Genomic DNA, 17,587 nt, shown 5'->3' on the forward strand with positions numbered 1-17,587 from the left:
ACCCATAACTTGTACATTGCCAAATCCAATTCCTATGCCCATCTGCCTAATCCATCAGCAGTACCAACCCCTGAAACCTTTGCTTCACTTGCTTTTAGGACACCGCTCTAACTGCTCCTCGTACTTCACTGGCCGCTTTTCCTGAGCTCTTCATCAGTCCTCCCCTCCCACGTAGACCTGCCCCAGAGCTCAGGCCCCAGAACCATTTTCCATATTCTATCCCTACTCACAACCCAGAAGGTCCTAATTCTGTCCTGTGGCTTTCAAATATATGTATGCTTATGGACTCCCAAATTTCTATCTCCAGCCCAGTCTTCTACCCCAGTCATTATTTCTGACTGCATATCTGGCATTTCCACTTGAAGGTCTAAGAGGTATCAAGCTTACCATATCCCATCCAAGCTCCTTAGTCTGCCCTCCAAGCCAGTTCCCACAAATCTCAGTAAATAGCAACTTCATCCCTATATTTGGTTCAGGCCAATACCTGGAGGCAATCCCGTATTCCTTTCCTTGTCTCACCTCTGCTCCATCAGGCAATCTTGCTGGCCCTCCCTTAGAATATATCTAGAATCTGATCACTCCTTGCCATTCCGCACCAACAGCTTGGTCCACATTCCCGTCACCTCACACCTCAATTCCTACAATAACCTCCTCACTGATCTTGCTGCTTGGCTCTCTTCAGCCCATTCTCAGCAGAAAAGACAGAGTGATCCTTTTAAATAATGTCAGATCATGGTGCCCCTTTGCTCAAAACACCCCAATTAGCTCCATTTCACGCAGCCCTCATGATCTGGGCCCTGTGACCATGCTGGCCCCACCTCCCTCCACTTTCCCCCAGCTTGCTGTACCCACTCATGTGGTCCTGCTGGCTTGCCTCACACACCACGGGAGCACCATGCCTTGACTCCTGCAGGGCTCTGTTACTTCTCTAGAGAGGCCTTCCCTACCACCCTGTGTAAAGCAGCAACACTGTCTCCCAGGCACTTGCTATTCCTCTTACTATGTTTATTTTTCTTCCTAGAACACATTGCTACCTGACATATTATACACTTAGGAGTGTGTTGGTTTACGTCCATCCTTTCCATGACAAACATCAGCTCCATGACAGCAGGGACTTATCTGTGTTATTCACTGCTGTGTCCCCAGTTCCTAGAATAGTCCCTGGTATGGAATCAACACTCATTAAATATTTATAGATGAATAAATGAAGCAATGCACTAAGTGCTTAGGGCTGCAGAGAAGGGAGCAATCACCTCTGGCTAGGGACTCAGGAAAGGTTTTTGTAGTGAGTGGCATCTGAACTCAACTTGGAAGGTGGGCAGGATTTCAGGAAAGATGGGTTCCGTCCCCCCGATCTCCCGCTTCCCCTCAGCTCTCACATCACCTGTACTTCCCCTTCACAGCACTAATCACAATACTGGCATTGACTACTTCCTTGCCTATCTCTCCTGCTAGACTTAGGTCCCATGGGGGTAGAAACTGTATCTTGTTCACTGCTATATCCCCACCACCTAAGACAGTGCCTGACACTGTGGTGTGGTAATTACTTAAAGAAATCTATGGGACGATAAGTAAATGAGTGAGTAGGGTGAACACACAAGGTGGATGGGAAGGGCATGCCTGACAAGGGAACCCCAACAGGAGAGGGGGAGGGTGACAAGCAAAGGGCATGCTGGGGAACTGTGTACAGGAGCAGGGAGCAGGGGAGGTGAGGCTGCAGCAGCGTTGGCCAGGAACAAACTCTGGGCAAACCTGGCTGTAAAGCGAGCCCCATGTTTCCACTGTGAGCTAAACCCCCTGGTTACATCACTGTGTGTGTGGCCAGAGCCAGCACAGGTGTCCTCACCATCCTGTGAGATGATCTCATCCCTACAAGGGCCCAGCTCAGAGCCTCCCTGCCCCATGACCCACCCAGCACAGCCTCAGTCTCCAGGGCATCTGAGTCCAGTCAGATGCTCGGGCAAGAGGGCAGGGGTGGGGCAAGGAGAGAGGAGCTGAATGGACCCCACAGCCCCAGGGCTGGGGCCTCAGCCTCCATGCCACCCTCTGGTGCTGCCTCTACACAGCGGGGGCCAATCCAATAGCTTAGGGGCTTCATAGCCACGATGAGCTTTGGAAGCAAATTTATTTGGGAGAACACGTTGCCTTGAGCCCTGCATAATGTGAACTATATCCTAAAATGCATAAAAGCAGGAGAGCTCTGGGTCCTTCACTCCCAACTATGCATTTGTGCATGTCCACAGGCAGGTGTGCACATACTTCCAGCCCTGGCCAGGAGAGCCCACAGCAGCACTTGAGCCTGTGGCCTTCCCTCGGCCCCTTCACACCCTGTGACATCTGTTTCACAGCCAGCAGACCTGACTCAAGAACCCAGCGTGGAAACTTGCAGCCTTGTCCCAACCATTCCCAGTTCACAGAAGCTCCGATTCAAAAGAATAATGAATGGAAATGTAAAGTTTTCAAAAAGCTTTCAAATACATAGCATTTCATTTGACCCTCAGAACACTCCTGTGCAAATGATTGCTAACATTAATGAAGACTTACTATGTGCCAGATACTAAGCTAAATACTTCTCATGTATTATCTTATCTAATCCTCACAAAAATCCTATGAGGAATGCACTCTGCTACTAATCTCCAATTTAAGGACGAGGAAATCCCAGCTTATGAAATTAAAGCTCTTGTCCAAAGTTATCTAGCTAGCAAGTAGAGAGCCAGAATTCAAATCCCTCTCTTCTATAACACAGGCCGGTATTTTACTTCCTATTTTACACAAAAAGAAAATGAGGCTCAGAGAAGCTAAGTAACACCCAGGGTCTCACAGCCAGCATGTGGCAAAGCCCTAGGTTTCCTTTTCCTTTCTCCAGTACTCTTTCTACTGGGGTTCCTGGGACCAATATATAAGTTTTTGCTCCCAACAGTCATTTTTAGACTTACTTCTCTAAAAAAGTTTCTTCAGGAACATGGTCCTATTTCAGAAGACTCAATCCCTTTGTACAACCTGCCCACTGCTGATGCTTCCTCCTTCCAGCCCAATATGAACATGTGCACCCACATGCAAACACACACACACACACACACACACATACACACACAACACAGAATCTACAACAGAGTTGAGGAGAGTGGAGGAGGGAAGCCCCTGTGCTGGAGAGAGTGGGCTGCCTCAAGGAAGACAGTAGCATTCTGGCCAGAGGGGCTCCTGGGGCAGACAGGAGCTAGCGGAGGCCCACTATCTTCCCATAAGCCTACTGTGAGTTGGAAGAACCCCAGGGCCTTGCCTCTCTTCTCCGTGACCCCAAGGGCTTCCATCACAGGTCGGCCAGCAGGAGCACTGCTGGCGCAGATGACTCTCCCTCACCTGGACTAAGTTCTGACCACCAGGAAAGCATCACCTCTGCCTGGCAGGGCCCTGGTGGGCTCACTCATCCTAGCCTTGTTTAGGAAATGCTATCAGCAGTGAGGAAGGAAGAGTGCACGTGTGGTCACTCTGGAGACAAGCCAGGAGCAAAACAGCAGCCTCACACAGAGGCCAGTCTCAGCCAGAGATCCATCCACCTTCCACCTCTCCAGTCTAGAGAGCTCCCGTGTCTAACCCTGACTCTAGTTTGCAGAACCTTCCACATTGCCCCTCCTCTCCTCTCTCCCCCTCTCCTACAGCCTGCATTTTCTCCTTGCTAATTGGAAAAGGCTTATTTGAGGTGTACTATGGTGATCATAGAGACCTCTTTCCTAATGTACTACACAAAACTCACGTAAGCTGAGATTCTGAATGTATGTGAGGATGAGTGAGGGCAGGAGAGGAGAAGATCAACAATGGACTAAGGTATGGATATCAGAGGTAGCCAGAGCCCCAGAAACCTTACAGACTTCATTGGTAGTGTTGTAGATCTTGGCACAGTAGGTGCTATGATATACACAGTAGGTAGGTTGTATGATATACAACCATATATCATAAAATAAATCTCTGAGCAGCCCTGCCTGGTCATCATGAGATGTGGCAGAAAAGGTTGCTCCTTTGGATTGGGCTTGAAACAGGGAACAGCTTACTTCCATGATGACACTGAGAATATTTGATAAAATACCCCATGATTCTATAAGCCAGACTCATGTCTGGCATCTCCACATTGCTCTCAAACTCCATGGCTACAAAGAAAAGAATGGAAAAGGAGAGGAAGGAGAGCCATCTCTGACACCTGCACCCCTCAAGTGGTCCCAGGTCCTCACTGCAGCTGCTGTTACCCAGGTATCAAAGCTGCGGCTGAAATGAACAGGCAATGTGGAAAGTGGAAAAGATACTGGTTTTGTCATCAGCACAGTCAAGGTTCACTGTGGTCATCTGATATGTACTGAGCATCTTCGTGCCAGCTCTGGAGAGGCATGATGTGTGCCCTGTCCTTGTAGATGTCATGATCTTGTTGGAGAGAGAGATGTGTAAACAAAAAAACTATGTGGTGGAGGATGGATCAAGAGCTCTCCTGGAAACACTGGAGATGACCTCCCAGAGGGCAAGCCCCTTGAAAGGAGAGAAGGATTTTGCCAGGCAGAAAATGAGTAGGCTTCTAGGTAAAAAGGCAGAATGAACATGCCATCTATCTTCACACCCTTCCTCAAGCTCACTAAACTGCCCTGAAAAGACTTTTTAATCAACGAAGATGAAGTGAACAGGCAAGGAGAGTAATAGGAGCAACAAAATTTTGAAAGTTAGAAAGCAGATGGACAAGTGGAAACTGACTTAGCAGACTCAAGACAGCTCAACCCTAAGCTAGCAGTGGAGAAAACTGAGAACTATCCTTTCGACACCAGAAAATCCCCAAAGGGCCTAAGAATTGGCAAATTGGTACCTCTGGAACTGGGAGAAAGAGGAAGGAAGAAAGGTTAAAAGGTGCTTAGAAAATAGATCTCTGGAACCCTTCACCCATTCTATCTCACTGGATGACTGCTCCTTCCCCACCACAGCCAAAGGTAAAGTTTATTATTTGGAAATGTAAAAGTCTGCCCTGAGAGTAAGCCAGCATAACTGAGGGATAACTATTCTATGAAAAATAGACAAATGTAATAACCATGTATCATAAAATAAATGTCTTATGCTGAGAGCCCACCCAGCCCTCTGGTCTACATAACTCCCAGAAAATCTTTTGCTAGGAAACCTCACTAGTCCAAGAGGAAGAAACTAAAGAAACTTACTTGGCAGTTCCCAACAGTGGCTACCTAGATCACCCTACAGTAAACAGCCAAGTTTTCAGGCCCCTCCTCCTTGCTCAGAACCTCTGATCAGCTTGTAAGTCTCCTACTCTTGCTCATTATCTGACAGCCAAAGATTTCTACATATGGGAGGAAAGCCTGTAACTGAAGATTGATGATAAAATTAAATTAAACAGAGAAAAAGCAAGACAGAAGAAAAACTACGCAAGGAAAAGGAAACTTTTAGTAAACTATCATTAATAAGCGTTTCAGACAGCTAAGAAAAGATACTACATTCATGAAAAGTGCAGGATGCTCACAGAAAATGACAAAAATTAAAACCCTTGGAAATTAAAATTCAGTAGAAGAGTTGAAAGATAAAACTGAGGAAATCTCCCAGAAAGTAGAGCAAAAGACAAATAGATGAAATGGGAATAAAGGATAAGAAAATAAAAGTCCATGTCCAGGGGAACAGCTATCCAAACAGGAGTTCGTAAAGTAAGATGACAGAAAACAGGCGGATAAAATCAAATTTCCCAGAACTAAAGGCTCTCCGTTTCCAACTGAAAGCATCTAAGCATGTTCCAGGGTGAAGAGACCCATATCAAAATACATCATTATGAAATACCAGAACACTCTTACAAGCTTCCAGAGAGAAGAACTGGTCACATGCAAGGAATCAGGATCAAACTGTCTTCTCACTCTGAAAAGCAACATTGGAAGCAAAAAGATAATGGAACAATGTCTAAAATTCTGAAGGAAAATTATTTTCAGCTTATAATTCTATACCCAGCCAAATTCCCAAGAAAAAGTAAAGTAGAAAAAAAGAGGCCGGGCACACTGGCTCATGCCTGCTATAATCCCAGCACTTTGGGAGGCCAAGGTGGGAGGATTGCTTGAGCCCAGAAGTTTGAGACCAGCCTGGCAACATAGTAGGACTTAGTCTCTACCACACACACACACATACACACACACAAAAAATAAGCTGGGTGTGGTGGCACATGCCTGTGGTCCCAGCTACTCAGGAGGCTGAGGCAAGAGGATCACCTGAGCCGGGGAGGTTGAGGCTGCAGTGATCTGTGATCATGCCACTGCACTCCAGCCTGGGTGACAGAAGAAACTTTGCCTCAAAAAACCAACCAACCAACCAACCAACAAAAACATTTTCAGATACAAGGAATCCAACATTTGTTTCCCATGTACTCTTTCTAGAAAGCTACCAAAACAAGAATGTAAATCAAGAAAGAAAAAAATGTAGAATGCAAAAAGCAGGAAAGTTATCACAGAAGAGAGGTAAAACAAATCTAGAGGATGGCAACTGTGTACCAGATGCAGGGAGAAATGAAGGCACATTGGAGCAGAGGGACTCAAGGGAGAGCAAGGTCCAGAGCTTGCCATCACCATGCCCTCTGCTACTCCACCATCTTCAGGACCTGATGAAACCACTCGGACAGTATTCAATAAAGGAAAAAAAATAAACCAAGAAAGGAAGACATGAGATCCAGGAAGCTGAATTAACCCCACAGAAAAGCAAAGGGAAGACCCAGGATAACAGCTGTGTATCAGGCCCCAAAAGGCTAGCAGTTAAGATAAAAGAAGAATGGAGAGCTCCAAGGGGAATATCTCCAAGGAAAGTAACTGCCAGATTACTGATGTCATTGACCTTGCAGAATATTGTCTTAAGAGGCTATTAGGAGGTATAAGAAAAATTAGCAACAGATACCAAAAAAAGAAACAAATGAAAAACGATGGGCCGGGCGCGGTGGCTCAAGCCTGTAATCCCAGCACTTTGGGAGGCCGAGACGGGCGGATCACGAGGTCAGGAGATCGAGACCATCCTGGCTAATACGGTGAAACCCCGTCTCTACTAAAAATACAAAAACTAGCCGGGCGAGGTGGCGGGCGCCTGTAGTCCCAGCTACTTGGGAGGCTGAGGCAGGAGAATGGCGGAAACCCAGGAGGCGGAGCTTGCAGTGAGCTGAGATCTGGCCACTGCACTCCAGTCCGGGCGACAGAGCGAGACTCCGCCTCAAAAAAAAAAAAAAAGAAAAACGATGGAAAGTACTAACCTTAGGAAAAACAAAAGAAAAAAAATAAGCATAGTATGCTACAACGTTCAGTTACAAATAATATTGCATAGGCATAATAAGGTAAACAGTAAATGTTGATTTAAGCAAAAATTATGATATAACTGAAGCAGGATAGTTTTAGAAAACTATCATTAATAAGAGTCAAGGAAGTAACCATGTCCTCAGGACACAGCAACCATCAGGACCATACAGTCAACACAATTAAGCCCTAACATGGGCATTGTAAAGTTCATTCAAGCAAAGCTATCTCCAGTAGGGAATTTCCCATGTAGAAAGCAGGAGCATTTTGATTTTACCTGTCCTCAAACTCACCCTTTGCTCATTGTAATAGTAAAAAACACACCCCTGGGTGGAGATTTAAGATACATGCCTCATTAGCATGGGTGTGGTGGCATACGCCTGTGTTCCCAGATACTCATGACGTTTGAACAAGCATGTACAGCTACTGCGCATGTGCACCCAGAAGACCACCCAGAACATGCTTATGAGCAACACCTCTTCCTACTGCCTCATGAATAATCATGTAAAACTTACAGAAAGGTAGTCTCCCTAGGTACCAGTCTTTGCTGTCTCATCCTCACGAGAAGCCCAAGCTGAATCTTCTCTCTCTCAGGTGTCCTGTCTATTCTGCACCTAACTTTTACAGTATTCTTTTTCCTTTGCAATAAATTGTTCTATCTCCTTTGCTGTGTGTCTTTTGTTTAAATCTTTTTAAACTAAGAAGATGAGAACCAAAGTCCCACAACTGCTATCAACATAATTATATGAATAAGATAAGTTTAGGGAAATAGAGAAAATGATAGTATAAAATAGCTAATTCCTTATCTACCATAACAGGAAGACAATAGAGAACATCTAAAACTGAAGAATTTCACGTAGTACTCAGCATGATGGAAATGTATACATGCCAGAAGAAACAGCTAAAAGCTGAAAACAGTTGCTTCTGGGAAGACAAATTGAGAAGGGTGAACTGCTGTATTTTGAAGTATGCCTTTTAGTATAATTTGAAGTCTTAAATTATGTGCATATATTAATTTGACAAAGTAAAATTTAATTTTCTTTAAAAAGAAGCATTAAGGACTTTCTAAATAGAGAAAATCAGATGTGCAGAAGCACGAAGCTGTGAAAGAACTGGGTTTTTCTAGGAAACTCTAAGTGCCACAGTAACACAAGAGATGCAGGCGGGAAGCAGCATCAGATGCCGGAGAGCAAAAGCAGTGTCTCCCTCACCAGTGCTGCAGACTTTGGCAATGCGTCGGCCTCTTTCAGCTTCCTCCTTGGTAAAATTTGACTAAAAATAGCACTTACATCATAGGGATTTGTAAGAATGCAATGACAATGGAAACAGACAACTTGTGAAATTCTCCATATGCCATACAAAGGTATGGGATGAATACCTATGTCCCTCGGAGCAGAGAGTGTTCTCAGTCTGCAGCTCAGAGGGTTGAGTAAGGGTGAGAACTGCCCAAGTGAGAAGCTGTTTACTGGCTGGGGTAAACAAGTCCCCCAGAATTAGGGAATGTCACAGCTGGAAACCACGAATGCCCTTGACTTACAGAAACAACAGGCTCTCCAGAGGGAGCCTGGGCCTGGGATCTGATAGCTGCACAGCTGGGAGGTGTGGGTACCCATTCATGGGTCCTGCAGGTTCTGAGGCTGGTCAGGTTGGAGTCTCTACTGGGTGGTCTGGGGGAGAGGCAATGTCTAGAACCACCCTCCCAGCACTCCCACCCACTATCCTCCCCTTCCAAGGAGTATCACTCTGCTTCCTATTCTGCCAAACAGTTGCTTCAAATTCCACCATGAAGCTCAGTGAAATGCAAATAACAGTAGTCAGTTTCTAACACTTATATGGTACTTACTCCAGGTACTACTCCAAACACTTTGCATGTATTAACTCATTCAATCTCAATTAACCCTATGAAGTGCATCCTATCATTATCCCCACTTTACAGATGAGGCAGCTGAGAGGTTATGTAACCTGCTCAGTAACATCATTGGAAAGGGGATGAGCCAGGACTCTAAGCCAGGCAGTCTGCCTCCAGGGTCTGTAGTCAGAATCACCACATGCAATTATTCTCTCAGGCTTGAGACTCCCAACCATCTAATTACTCAACTATAACATGGGGATACTCAGGGAGATGGCCTCAAAGATCTCTTTCCATTGGAGTACTTCTTTTCGTGCAACACATATCCATTAGTCATGCATGTATGCCTGAGGGTCAGAAACCTTCACTGAGGACAGGTTCCAAAGAAGAGTAGGGTATATATGTGGCTCCATAATGGGAGGAGCAAGGGGCACTAGCTCCTTGTTGGTGAGAAAAAGCTCAGAAAGTAAATATCACCTCACATAGTTTTGTGCACACAGCCTTTCCACCCCACCATTCCTGTCCTCACAGCCTCCTTGGACCCTGCTCTCTGCAGAGGCCCTGGCATGGAGCATACAGACTCCTTACCTGTGACGATGCAGGTGAACCTGACGTCGCTGTCCTCAGACACAGCCCGGGACTTGAGTGTGGTCTCGAATAGCGGCTGGGTCTCCTCTGTGAGCTGAGCAATGATGGAGCAGAAGGTGCTCCTAGGAGAGGCAAAGAGCTATTCAGAGCTGGCCTTCCCCACAACAAACAGCACAGCCTGGCCTGTCCAAGGTAGCTTCCGTCTCACCATGCCTGTCCAGCTTCCTGCGGCCAGAGCTCCAGCACCCAGGCAAGTCTTTCTTCAAGGCAGCCTGTGCCTCTTGGCTAGGCTGGGGCCAGGTATCAAGGGGTTGAATGGAATCCTGACCCAGACCCATTACAATAGGCAAGTTACTGACTATGGGCCAGGCTCCTGAGCATGCCATGCTACCAGCCGAGGCATCCCCTCCCATCATTGTTGGGGGGGCCTTACTTCACCCTGCACCTTTCATCTCCAGGGACACTGGTGCATGAGGGAGACACACAAATAAGTAGGTCAAGCCTCGGGGATGGAACCCCCAGCATAGCAGAGCCTCCATTCATGCCAAGAGGGGAAGGCCAGCCAACCCTCAGTGACTCAAGGTCCTAAGAGCACAGGAGCCTCTCCTAGAGCTTGGGCTTAGGAGAAAAGCTCCTACATTTGTGAGTGCAGCCCCACAATGGACAAAGAATATGCTGGCCAATGCTAGGGGTCTAGACCCAAAGGGGAACTCTAATTCATAAGGGTATCAGAAAGGAGAGACCCACCCCAAATGAAGCTGAGAAGCAGCCTTGGAAAGCCAGCTGTGGCTCCCCTGCTCCATCCCTGGATACCACATGCTGAAGTGAAACATGGTTGGCTGCTCCAGAACCAACCAGCAGGAGTGCCAAACCACAAACAGATCCACCCCTGCAAAAGCCAGAACTTTTAGTTCCCTTCTCCAGTCCATCTCCCAGATTTCAGGGGCATCAGTAAGCACTGAGTCCAGTACAAACTCACCAACAACGCTCAGGGCTTACAGTCTTCTCCCTTCTGGGCCCAGGAAGCAAACCACCATGCCAAACCCTTTCAAGGGCCAGCAGAGACACAGTGCGTTCCTAGGTGTGAAGCGCCACCACATAGCCAGGTTGTGTGGTGCACAAGCCATGCCCGGCCCTCCCTCCCCAGGCACACATCCCATTGTGAGCAGCAGAGAGGACTGTGAGGGAGGCAAAGTGAAGAGAAGCAGGAGAAACTGTAGTGAGAAAGACACATCATTCAAAGGTGCCTTTCCCTGTGCCTCAGAGGAAGGGATGGTCACCCAAGGGCAATGTTTGTCTGTCCATGGCCTCTCTGCCAGGGGGCAAGAGAGTCTGTGGAAGCAGAAGCAAACAGGATCTAGAACCCTACGTACTTTGTGGGGAGGGGTTCCACATTCAATGTACCTTTTCTGTGAATATTATTCTAGACTTGAGTTTGAGGAGAAGGGTTGTACCCCAGAGAATATCTGGAATCAAGTAAGACTTCTGGACTGATGGGGGTCCCGCTATGGTTTCACCACAGGAATGCAGATACCTGGGCATTCCTGGAGTTGACAAGGGCCCTCCCCGACAAAGATCACCCATAAAGGGGATCCCAATCTCACATACCTGAACATCTGAGCCGGGTCTGCAGTTAGACATATTCTGTAACACTCCCTACAACCTTCCCTCACCTACAGCTCATCTGTGCAATAAGCTTCTTTTCGTTTTCTTCTTAAGCCAGTCAGAAATAGAGGGTCCTCAGGTCCTAGGCTATCAACTCCCTGAACACTCAGGAAGTGTTAATATCTGAAAATGTTTCTTGCTGCTATCATACTAACAGCAATTTCTGATTTGGGGAAATAGCAAATCTCAATCAACAGTTTCTAGAAACCACCAGGGTAAACATAATCCTACTTCCATGAGTCTGTAGTTAATTCAAACCATCCCTAATTATGTCCTCCCTGCATAATTTGAATACTATCTCATCCATGACCTTGAGCCTGGATCCAATATTCAGTTGAGGCTCCTAGGTATGAAGCCGCTTGGAAATCATTTCGGCTACTGGATAAGTGAGACAACAGGGAAACTATGCTTTAAGAAAATTTGCAGAGACAAATGCTCATGCTAGATATTGAAAAACAGGCCGGGCGCGGTGGCTCATGCCCGTAATCCCACCACTTTGGGAGGCTGAGGCGGGCAGATCACGCAGTCAAGAGACTGAGACCAGACTGGCCAACATGGTGAAACCTTGTCTCTACTAAAAATACAAAAATTAGCCAGGCATGGTGGCAGGTGCGTGTAGTCCCAGCTACTCGGGAAGCTGAGGCAGGAAAATCGCTTGAACCCGGGAGGCAGAGGTTGCAGTGAGTTGAGATCGCACCACTGCACTCCAGCCTGGCGACAGAGAATACTCCTTCTCAAAAAGAAAAAAAAAAAAAGAAAGAAAAAGAAAAACAAGGCCAGGCGCGGTGGCTGAAGCCTGTAATCCCAGCACTTTGGGAGGCTGAGACGGGCGGATCACAAGGTCAGGAGATCGAGACCATCCTGGCTAACACGGTGAAATCCCGTCTCTACTAAAAAATACAAAAAAAAAAAAAATTAGCCGGGTGAGGTGGCGGGCGCCTGTAGTCCCAGCTATTCGGGAGGCTGAGGCAGGAGAATGGCGTGAACCCGGGAGGCGGAGCTTGCAGTGAGCTGAGATCAGGCCACAGCACTCCAGCCTGGGCGGCAGAGCGAGACTCCGTCTCAAAAAAAAAAAAATAATAAAAGAAAAAGAAAAACAAGTAGTTATTTTATTTCATTATTCTTTTTGAATGGAAAAGAACATATCTTCTCAAACTTTCCACATTAGGTCCTAAGCGGTATTATAAAAAATGTTTACATTAGAAAACAAGTAACAGCCGAAAGGTGTGGCTAGATGAAAGCTTTCTCTTTAGGGAAGTGGGCTTGGGGTACATTTGGAGGCACAGGGAGTCACTTTATATACTGTCACGTTCTGCTGAATGTCACACAGCTTCTCATTGCGACAAGCTTTCTGTCCCCGTCCTCCAAACCACTCGAATGTGGGATAGACTCTGAGTGTGCTGCGCCCTATGTCCTGGAGAGCCAGGAAGTCCACACATCTGGAAACGGTCTTGTCCAACCCTGACCAGTCCTTCCAACTCCATGACTTCATAAGAATATCACAGACTAATCATATGTCTCTGAAGAACACCAGAATCATTGGTTTTCATGATGTTCAGCGGAACCTAACCTTGCCCTTAGGTTAGGTTTGGTTTGCCTAGGTCCTCTCCTTTCAACGCTTACCAAACTCCACTTGGAATTAGTTGTGATATCCTCAGTTCCACCCATGAGCCACACAGAACAAAGTCTCCTCAGTGTTCATCCCCATCAAGGACCATGGACATAGTAATTGCTAATCATGTCTGTAAATATTAGCTATTCAGAAACCAGTTAGCTATTCTGAAATCTTTCTCTGTGTGAAGAAAATGTAGCTAACTCTCCCCAAATCTATCAGAGTCTGGGATGAGGCCCAAGTGGTGGGAAGGAGCCAGAAAATGTTCCCATTTTGATTGTAACAGTCAGTTCAGCCAAGGGTAAAGAGCTGTCCTTCAGTTCAGGAGGCAAGAAGACAGTCATTCACCCAGCAAACCTGGACCATGAGCCTGCTCAGACCTTGCCCTGACTCTGCAGCAGATTCAGAGAATAAGTTATGCAGGAATACACTAATGTGGTATTCTCTGATCTCACAGAGTTCAGTCTTCAGGGATGGGGAGGAACCAAAGAAAAGGAAAATTCAGAGAAAGAGGAGGTAAAAGGAGAACTTAAATGACTGCAGAAAAAAATTTTAGCCGGGCGCGGTGGCTCAAGCCTGTAATCCCAGCACTTTGGGAGGCCGAGACGGGCGGATCACGAGGTCAGGAGATCGAGACCATCCTGGCTAACACTGTGAAACCCCGTCTCTACTAAAACATACAAAAAACTAGCCGGGCGAGGTGGCGGGCGCCTGTAGTCCCAGCTACTCGGGAGGCTGAGGCAGGAGAATGGCGTAAACCCAGGAGGCGGAGCTTGCAGTGAGCTGAGATCCGGCCACTGCAGTCCAGCCCCAGCGACAGAGTGAGACTCCGTCTCAAAAAAAAAAAAAAAAAAAAAAAAATTTAAAAGGCAGTTGCCATGGTTAGAAGAAGATAGACAATAAGGTATCACACCTAGATATGTGGTTACAAAAAACATGAAAACCTAGAATTGGGGCCAGGCACAGTGGCTTATGCCTCTAATCCCAGGACTTTAGAAAGCCAAGGCAGGAGCATCCCTTGGAGCCAGGAGTTCAAGACCAGGGAATACAGTGAGACCCTGTCTCTACAAGAAAAATTTTAAAAATTAGCCAGGCATCATGGTGCATTCCTGTAGTCCCCGCAACTCAGAAGGCTGAGGCAGGAGGATCCCTTGAGGCCTGGAGTTCAAGGCTGCAGGGAGCCATTGCATACTAGCCCAGGCAACATGACAGAGCAAGACCCTGTCTCTAAGAAATAAAAAACCTGGGATGGGAAAGAGGTGGGTCATGTGACAGGACTGGTGGCTCCCTGTTCTGTTCCCATGGTGTCTCCTAAGGACACAGAGATGTCATTGCAGGCATCTCAGAGACCCCTGCCCATATTTCTATTCCTGATATCCTGTGCCCATCTCAAATGGCCCATGCAAGCATCAACTCTGGCCCCCTGTGAGAGCCATGTTCACCTGAGTACCTTCTTGCACTCTCCCCACCCGCCCTCCAGCTCTCCCCTCACCCCATGCAGCCTGGTTAGTGCACGAGCAGTCACTCAGTGGCCCCTCAATGCCCAGACCCAAGAAAAAAGCAGTCAGAGAAATGTAGTGCAATATGCATTTACCTTCCAGAGCTGGGGTGAGACAACCGGTTGCTTGATAAGCTAAGCAAAAACAGCAAATGGAATCATTAGGCCAAAAAAGCAAGGAGAAGGAAGTAGGCGAAATCAACAGTCGCAAACTATTAATCGGCCACCTTCTGAGGCCCAGAAGCCTTTCTATTAAAAGGGACCAGCTGTCTTAGTTGGCCTGCTCCATTTAGCAAGTGGCCTGACCACCGGACACCAATGTATCTGAAACCAAGAGCTCATTAAGTGCAGCAAAGTCCAGGAAAATGGTTAGGCAGAAAGGAGGCCCCTTGGGGCTGTGCTTTGAGAAAGGTGTGTCCCAGGCATTTGGGTCACTGCCCCAGAGAAGGAGGCTTACAGCTGCCTGGCATGTTTCCCCACCCCACAGCATACCAGCCTGGGGGCAAGCTCCTGCTTCAATTCTTGGCCTTCGGGAGAAAACAGCCCCATTCCTGGAAATCCCCTGAGAGGCTAGGAGAGAGAGACAGGTGGCTTGGAGAACACCCATCAGTAATATGTTAAAGTATGGTTAAAGAGGCCACACAAGACAAACCAGCTGGGAGAGTGAAAAAGAGAAAAACAAAGCAGTTAATTCAGCAGGAACTGGGAGGCACCCAGCTTCATGGTCCACACAAGGCCCATTCTGCCTGAGGCCCTGATCATCCCTCCTGCCTGGGGCAGCTAGGAAAGGCCACTGCTTAGGGCACTAGGATGAGGACCCACACAGGACCACCCCTTACTGGAGTTCTAGCCCACTTACTATGAGCCAACTGTTCCCTCTCCCTCCTCCATTCCTGATACAAAAATCTCCAGTGGGGCCCTGGATCCCAGCTCCTTGAGAGATGTCAGGGCTCACCCCATCCACACTCCCTTCAGCTGTCCCTATCATGAGAAGAGCTCTCCCTTCCTTATTAGCAGCCCAGCCTGTTCAGTGGTGCTCACGGTCTGTGTCTCTATGAAGATCCCATCTCTTTATAACCACAAAACCAAACCCATCCTTTTCCCTAAAACCTGGCTTCACCCCTAACCCCAGGCTCCTGGGTTGGTAGATACCTCCAGCATTCTCCCAAACTCCTAAGCTCAAAACCTGCCATCTTGGATTACTTCTTCCCCAACCCCAAATCCAGTTCGTCCACAATTCTTGGCCCTTCTTTCTCCCTTTCTCTCTACTCTTGTTGTACTACAATCTAGACTCTCATGGCTCCACATTGATGACCACCTCAACCCCTTCTTCTTAACCCCTCATATTACCCACTTCTCTAACAAAATGCTGTAGTCCCCCACTGTAGAGGACACTGAGTCTCCACTCCTTGACTGGGCAGGTGGAGGCCTCCCTGATCTACTCACACTCCCACTACAACCAGGTTCTCTCTACTTCCCAATGCTCTGGTGCCACCACAGCCAGGCCTGTCCCTTATTGGCATGAACAGTCCTTCCTGACCCCTGAGCCTTCCCTTTTGTTCTCCCTGTTTGGAAAGTCCTTCTTCCCTCCTACTGCTCAATTAAATCCTGCCCATCCAGCCTTCAAACCTAGTTCTTGTAGTTTCTGTGGCTCCTAGCACAGTGCTGCACAGACAATGGGTATTTAACTGCTGTTCTATAGAATGGAGAGAGAGAGAGAGAGAGAGAGGAAAAAAAAAAAGAGAGAGAGAGAGAGGAAGAAAAAGAAAGAGGAGGAAAGTAGAGTGGGGGGCCTGGGGAGAGAGGGCAGGGGAGAGAAAGGCATTTTTCAAGCAGGAAGGGTGCTGCCCCCCAGAGGGAGCTGCTGCTCCAGAAAAGATGAAAAGGAGTGTGCTAGAGTGCAGCTGCCTCTGCTCAGAACTTTAAAAATCCTCTGGAGACCGCCTGGGCAGAACCTCCCATGGTTCCAAGGCACTGGCCAACTCCATCCTTTCCTGACCATAAATTTCCTTTGTCCCTCTCCTTTAGGATTGGGAGATTTCTTCTTCTTTGGGTATGGACTTCTTCCCTGGGAAGGAGAGGGGGAGAGTTAGCTTTCTAATTCAGAAAGGAAAATGACAAGTTCCACCTACACGTAGGTCAAGAAATGAGCTGGGACAGAGGACCCCTCCCCCAGCTCTGCTGCTCCTGGACCAACCATCCTGCCCTCTCTAGGCCTCGCCCTTACATCATTAGTCAGGTCAGGAGAAACCCTGGGCTAATGGAGGCACCTGGTCTTCAGAAGGTGGAAGATCTGCCTGTGCCCTGCTGGCTGGGCCACAGCTAGGCTCAGGGCTGTCACCCAGGCAGGGGAGCTCCCCATTTACTACCTCTGAGGGGGAGCCGAATGAGAGGCATCAAATGTTGGGGCAGAAAAACTTCAAAGAGTTCTTCATGCCACCTTTATCTCACAAAATGGGAATTCATACATAAGCAGAATAGGAAAAAAGAAAAAAGTTGGAGGGTGGGGTTGGAAATCAGGGCCCAGAAAGGACAGGTCTCCTCACAAAGGAGTGAAGTTGGGACTGAGCACAGTGGTTCATGCCTGTAATCACAACACTTTGTGGGGCTGAGGTAGGAGGATCGCTGGAGCACAGGAGTTCAAGATCAACCTTGGCGATATAGCAAGACCTCATCTTTATAAAAAATAAATAATTAAAAACTAAACTTGGCCAAGTGTGGTGGCTCTCGTCTGTAATCCCAGCACTTTGGGAGGCCGAGGCAGGCAGATGACCTGAGGTCAGGAGTTCAAGACCAGCCTGGCCAACAGGGTGAAATCCTGTCTCTACTAAAAATACAAAAATTAGCCGGGTGCGGTGGCAGGCGTCTGTAATCCCAGACTACTCAGGAGGTTGAGGCAGGAGGATTGCTTGAACCTGGGAGGTGGAGGTTGCAGTGAACAGAGATCATGCCACTGCACTCCAGCCTGGGTGACAGAGCAAGACTCCATCTCAAAAAAAAAAAAAAAAAAAAAAGAACACCAAACACTAAAAGAGTGAAGTAGGCTACGGAAAACCAGAACTGACCACAGAAGCTGGGAGACT

General features: G+C 47.5%; 1 protein-coding gene across 5 annotated transcripts in view; it reads right to left on the minus strand.

The window, feature by feature from the left end:
- Positions 1-17,587, minus strand: part of ALPK3 (alpha kinase 3) — a 60,796-nt gene that overhangs the window by 39,518 nt on the left and 3,691 nt on the right. For 2 of the 5 annotated variants that reach the window (XM_033190904.1, XM_033190905.1), the window contains exons 2-3: positions 14,601-14,639; positions 9,730-9,851 (exon numbers count right to left, since the gene is read on the minus strand). In XM_033190904.1, the coding sequence (XP_033046795.1) occupies positions 9,730-9,851; positions 14,601-14,639 (161 nt within the window). Of the gene's footprint in view, positions 1-484; positions 570-848; positions 940-9,729; positions 9,852-14,600; positions 14,640-17,587 lie in introns of those variants that run through there. The other 3 variants (XM_033190906.1, XM_033190907.1, XM_033190908.1) reach the window with 3 other exon arrangements.

Source organism: Trachypithecus francoisi, unplaced genomic scaffold (genome assembly GCF_009764315.1).
Source record: "Trachypithecus francoisi isolate TF-2019V2 unplaced genomic scaffold, Tfra_2.0 Lachesis_group3, whole genome shotgun sequence".
Lineage (NCBI taxonomy): Eukaryota > Metazoa > Chordata > Mammalia > Primates > Cercopithecidae > Trachypithecus > Trachypithecus francoisi.